The sequence below is a fragment of the Centruroides sculpturatus genome, unplaced genomic scaffold (assembly GCF_000671375.1).
Source record: "Centruroides sculpturatus isolate CEXI.00-Female unplaced genomic scaffold, Cexi_2.0 scaffold412, whole genome shotgun sequence".
Classification (NCBI taxonomy): Eukaryota; Metazoa; Arthropoda; class Arachnida; order Scorpiones; family Buthidae; genus Centruroides; species Centruroides sculpturatus.
Genome location: NW_019384903.1, coordinates 603,890 through 610,272, shown reverse-complemented (window position 1 = coordinate 610,272; position 6,383 = coordinate 603,890). Strand labels below are relative to the sequence as shown.

Here is a 6,383-nt window from a genome sequence, read left to right as displayed (position 1 = left end):
ATTTATATCTAGCATACGTATGGGGTTCTTAGAGGGGTAATAACTTTTGAAAGTGTCAGCTGCACTGAAAAAGTGGACACTGTAGACTGTTTCCCATGAGGACCCAACTCTCACTTATGGCTCCAAGTAGTTGGTAGTGCATGCCAACAGCCACACCCTGGGAAACTGCCATCTATCACTGAGAATCTGGAATAGCCAGTGCAGCAGAAGAATCTACTATCAAAGATCAATGGTGTAATGGCATGACAGAAAAAAGTACATGACATACTAAGGGCACATTCTTGGCATCCAAAGTGAGATGTGGCCAATCACCACGAAAGAGATTGGAGCCTCACCATGTATCCTCCACCATAGTAAGCCATGAGAACCGCTACCACTAAAAGAATTAGTTATAGGGGCAAGGTCGAGCCCCCTGCGAACTGTGCCTCTAATGTATGCTACAGGGAAGAGGAGTCATGTCCTGAGAATAGTAAGTTTGACTCTAATATTAGAGAATATGAAGAGACCATCTTAACCCCACTTGGGAGGATGATATCAGAAGTTCCCAAACTGAAGACCAGGAATGTACTACTTAACATAGGAACTTGGAATGTTAGAACACTGTATGAACTAGGAAAACTTGATAATCTCATTCAAGAAATAAAGTCAATGAGGCTAGATGTTGTAGGTATTTGCAAAACAAGATGGACAGGTTCAGGAATGCTTTACAAGAATGAATATACAATAATGTACTCAGGAGCAGAGGCACATGTAAATGGAGTAGACATCATAATGAAGAATAGTATAGCAAGATCAATAAATGGCTTCACTGTAGTCAATGAGAGAATCATTGCAGTAAAGATAGCTGCTCAACCTTAAGGCTGCGTACACACTAGGCGTTTTTAAACGCGCGTTTGACGAACCAAGAGTTCTGCATAGGTGTACACACTCAAACGCGCACTTTTGGCCAAGCGTGCGTTTATAGATTTTTCTTAAAATGCGCGTTTTGCGGGCGTCAGCCAAGCGCTTTGAGATATATGTGCTGCCATGTTACTGTACATGCGATCACGTGTTTTTGGATAGAGTGGACATACGTTGGCCGAAATGGAGAATGATCATTTCGATACTGATCTATTTATTGATGAAATCTAAAAGAGACCAACCATTGTCAAATAATTTTATAGCTATTTTAAAAGAATTAAAAAACTTGGGTTCATATTGTCTTAGTTTTGGATACAACATCGCAAACATTCCATGTGTCAGTCTATCTCGTAATATTGGGTGCACCCAAAATTCTCTTTGCCTCTGCCATTGTCTTTTATAGCGACGATGGAGGAGGGGCACACAAGCAATTACTTTCACGTCCATTTTCAAACTGAGCCAGTGTGTATGCTCCACTAAACGCTCGTCTAATGCCTGGTGTGTATGCTGCTAACGCGCATTTAACGCAACACAAAACGCCTAGTGTGTACACAGCCTTAGACATTCTCCTAATCCAGGTTTATGCTCCCACAGCTGGACATGAGGAAGATGTTGAGATATTCTATGAAAATCTGAAGGAATTGGTGGAAATGGCAAAATCAAATGATATAATCATAGTTATGGGCGATTTTAACACAAAAGTGGGCAACGAGAAGATATTGGAATGCATGGGCCAATATGGACTTGGTAAGAGAAATAAAAGAGGAGATAGACTCATTCAGTTTTGTGAGGAAAATAAGTTGATAATCACCAACACCCTGTTTAAACATCCAGCAAGAAGAGTGTATACATGGAAAAGTCCAGGGGACATATGCAGGAATCATATGTCCCCTGGATATAGATATAAAGGAAAGATTCAGAAATATAAAGGAAATATTCAGAAATATAAAGGAAAGATTCAGAAATATTATAAAACAAGTCAAGTCTTATCCTGGAGCAGATATTAATTCTGACCATAATCCAGTTGTAGTGAAGCAAAAATTAAACTAAAAATCTGTAAGCAAAAGTCAGTATCAAAGAAGTTAAATTCAGCAACATTAAAGGAAGAGAACATAAAAGTAAAATTTAATAAAGAATTCAATAGGGAGATCAATAACAATAAAATAAATAAAGAATATAATCAATCAATAGAGGATATCAATGAAGCATGGAATGCCTTTAAGGAATGTGTAAGTAGAGCTGCTAATAATAACATCCCAGAGTACATTAGGAAAATTAGCAAACCTTGGATGACTGATGAAATTCTAACAATGATGGAGAATAGGAAAAGTTTGAAAAATAAACCAGGTTATAAGAATTTAACAAGATCTATAAAAAGAGAGTGTAGAAAGGCCAAAAAAGAGTGGCTTAACAAAAAATGCAAAGAAATTGAAAGTTTGGACAAAGAAAATAAAATAAAAGAACTCCATGGAAAAATCAAAGAAGTAACTTTTTAAAAAACGGAATTTTCAAGCACATGGTATAAGAGATTTAAATGGGAGAATAGTCTTGGAGACAGAGGATATAATGAAAAGGTGGTATGAATATGGAAAGGAATTATTCCAAGGCAACAGGGGGAAGATTGAGTCTCCCAGGAAGTTAGAAGGCTCTCCAATACTCAAATGGGAAGTTGTAAAAGCCATTGATAAACTTAAACCCAGTAAGGCTGTAGGTCCAGACGATATAGAGCCAGAATGGATTAAAGCTCTAGATGATGAAGGCATCAAAGCCCTGGCTAAGTTATGTAATGACATCTATGAACTGGGATACCTTCCTGAAGACTTCAAACAGTCAATATTTTGTTCCAATCCCCAAAAAATCAAAAGCAAATAAATGTGAGGAGTTAGAACCATAAGCCTAATTAGTCATGTGGCAAAGGTTCTAACTTATATCTTGTTAAATAGAAACAAAGGAAGATGAACAGAAGACATTTGTAAAACACAAAGTGGTTTCCAAGAGAATAAAGGAACAAGAGAAGGTTTTTCCCTATATCTTTCAATAATACTTTTCAACCTGAAAACTATTATTGAAAGATATAGGGAAAAACAGAAGAATATTTTTGTATGTTTTATAGACTATACAAAGGCATTTGATAATGTGAAACATGATTATCTTATTAGATGTCTAGTAGAAAATGGTATGGATGGAAGGGATGTTAGATTACTTGCCAATTTATACTGGGGACAGAGAGCTACAATAAGGATTGGCAAAGAATGTTCAATTCAAAAAGGAGTAAGGCAGGGCTATGTGCTGTCTCCAATTTTGTTCAATCTTTATACAGAAAGAATTTTCAGTCAGGTAAAAGATCTAAAAGGAGTAAACATAGGGGGCAGAAATTTCAATAATCTTAGGTATGCTGATGACACTGTGCTATTGGCAGAAAATGAAAGGGATCTAATGATACTGATAGAGGAAATTACAAAATTGAATAATCAACTTGGACTAACACTGAACTGCAAAAAGACCAAAACTATTGTCATTTCCAACGAGAAAGAAACTCCAAACGTAAATATTAAAATCGGAAACAGTAAACTGGAGCAGGTCAAAAGTTATGTCTATCTTGGACATATGATTACAGATGATGGAAGGAGTGATAAGGAAATTGGAAGAAGGATTGGAATTGCAAGGACTGCATTTACAAACATGAAACAAGTGTTGACTTCAAGGGAGATTAGTACAAAAACAAGAGTTAGGTTGGCAAAATGTTATGTTTGGTCAACCCTGCTTTATGGAGCAGAGTGTTGGACAATAAATGCAAATAATGAAAAGAAATTAAAGGCATTTGAAATGTGGATGATTCGAAGAATGCTGAGAGTTTCTTGGAAGGCAAGAACAAATGAAGATATCCTGGCAATTGCAAATCAGAAAAGAACCTTACTAGAAGTAGTAAGGAAAAGAATAGTTACAGTGACCATATTTTTTTGGGGAAAATAAAGGACATATCGAAGAAAATCAAAAAATATCTCATAAGTTTATAACATTTATTACGAAAATAGTAGCATACAACAATGCATGCATTAAAATTTTAAACAATATAAATTATTACACATACACACATTGTAAAANTCGGAGAATGCTGAGAGTTTCTTGGAAGGCAAGAAGAACAAATGAAGATATCCTGGCAATTGCAAACCAGAAAAGGACCTTATTAGAAGTAGTAAGGAAAAGAATTGTGAGATATCTGGGGCATGTTATGCGACACAACAGCCTACAAAAACTATTACTAGAGGGAATGATAGAAGGGCAAAGAGGTAGGGGTAGGCCAAGAAAGAACTGGTTCAACAACATCAGGAATTGGACATACTTAACGTATGAAGAGTGCTCAAGAGAAGCACGAGATAAATCATGGTGGCATGAAATGGTTGTCAACCTCCTGACAGGAGAAGACACATAAAGAAGAAGAAGATATTTTGATCTATAAACGCTAACCGACATTTTTAACTAATAGCATTTTTATTAACAGCTATTCAATACTGATGTTCCTTTGTTATCCCTGTCATTTTAGTATTCAAATTTACCAACTCTTACTGTCTACATTAAGAATTACCGCCCTCTTCCTGTTTCCACATCCTACATTTAAATAATCCTGCCGTCATTTGTTTATTATGTCCTTAAATCATCGTTTATTCTTCGATGTTTACACACAACTATTTTCAAATGCTCTAACAATTGCTTTTATGCATTTTTGTTTTTTTTTTAATTTTTACGAAATAAACTGATTTCACAATTACGTTCCTTACAATGTGCCTCCGGTACTACTTTCGGCAGGACAGGTATACAATTACAATTACGCATCCTACGTCCTATACGAAAGCTCGATTGTCCTACTTAACGTTTGTAAACAACAGAACAAACAACTTTATGTTCAAAAGTTCGATCATTTTTAAAAATTAAAAACAGACAATTAATTTCTGAACACGCGTGTAGGATTTGGCGAACGGCATAAAAATCTTGTTTGAAATATAAAATTTTAAATTTAATGTAAAAGTTACCGTATTAGGAAAATAGTAGCGCTGTCATTGATTCTTAAAGATTTTAAGCAACAACTCATTTCCAGAATTGAACGTAAACTTTTTGAATACGAAGATAAGAGAAAGATAAAAGATTTATCTCCGCATGAATAGGAAACGTTGGAAAAAACTTTTTAAACGTTTATAACAAGATTTGGATTTGGATGAAAATCTTTCGTCCTGAATTTGTCGATCTTCAAAATTGATAATAAATTAAGAAAACTGCCAAATTTTCAAATATTTATTGGAAGCGTAGAACCCTCGAATAGTTCTAACATACATAAGATGACAATTTTTGAAGAAATCTTGTTTATTAATTAATTAATTTAACGAACATTCGAAATACTTTTTGTCCTTTTAATCCGACTGTTTCTGGAGTTCAAGAATTACTCAGAAATTATTTCATTTCCAGATGTTTTATTTAAACGCATTTCCCTGATCCCTCCTCAGTAATATTTATGCAAATATTTTTACAGTAGCTACCATCTGTGACAAAGACCACGTCAAATATTCGTAACCATCTAAAAATCACACCAAGAAAGATTAATTAAACTAATCGACAGGGCGAAATTAAAATTACTTCCGAGTAATTCTCGAACTCCGGTAAATATTGGGATTAGAAGATAGATAAATAACTGATTAATTAAGCCGACTAACGTTTGAAATACCTCGTTTAATCACCCGATTGGCGAACAAAATTTCTAATTTTTTCAAATAAACTTTTGACACGCAGTATATTATTTTTATATATTTTAATTAATTTTTATTAATTATTTTAACTTTTATGTTATTATCCATTTTTCCAAGCATTTCTTTAAAATAAACCTCTTATAATTATTTAAATTGCTTCTTCACTCTGTTATTCTTAATCTTTTATTTCTGTAATTTTATTTCGTATTTTTCTATTTTTATTTTAAATACATTTTATTTTACGTAAAACGCAATTAGCATTAGACCCGAAATTTATAGTTTTTTCGTATTTAACATTTGTTTATAAATTTACTAATAAATTACGTATCGCCATTTCTATTGTAAAATCTAAATAATCTAATGTATTATTTTTTTAATATTTCTATTTATATATAATTGTAAGTTAAAAGATGATTTAAAATACAAACGCCTCGACTACCCATATTCTTAAAGTAAACCCGATGACCTAGTTTCCAACCGCATCGAGTCGACATTGTAAACTTACAGTCAAAAACGAAAATTTTTAATTAAAACTTATTTGTTGTGACGTGGTGGCAATGCCGGGCTGCAATTTATCCCCACAATTTACCTACGTCTAATAGTGTCTTGCTACCGTACAGCGTACTTTTTTCTCTTAACAACGAAGTCGTGCCAGACGTCTATCTAACTCCGTTAGGGAGAAAATATTTAAATTGTAATAACGTAACTGTTAGCCCAAAGCGGAAGTTCCTATATACCTAATCG

At 34.1% G+C, this 6,383-nt stretch overlaps 1 protein-coding gene across 1 annotated transcript; it reads left to right on the top strand.

Annotated features, from left to right (window-relative positions):
- Positions 1-360: 360 nt before the first annotated feature.
- Positions 361-858, top strand: LOC111631532 (craniofacial development protein 2-like). The gene has a single exon (XM_023375788.1). It carries the CDS (start codon positions 361-363, stop codon positions 856-858), a length of 498 nt encoding a protein of 165 aa, XP_023231556.1.
- Positions 859-6,383: the final 5,525 nt, after the last annotated feature.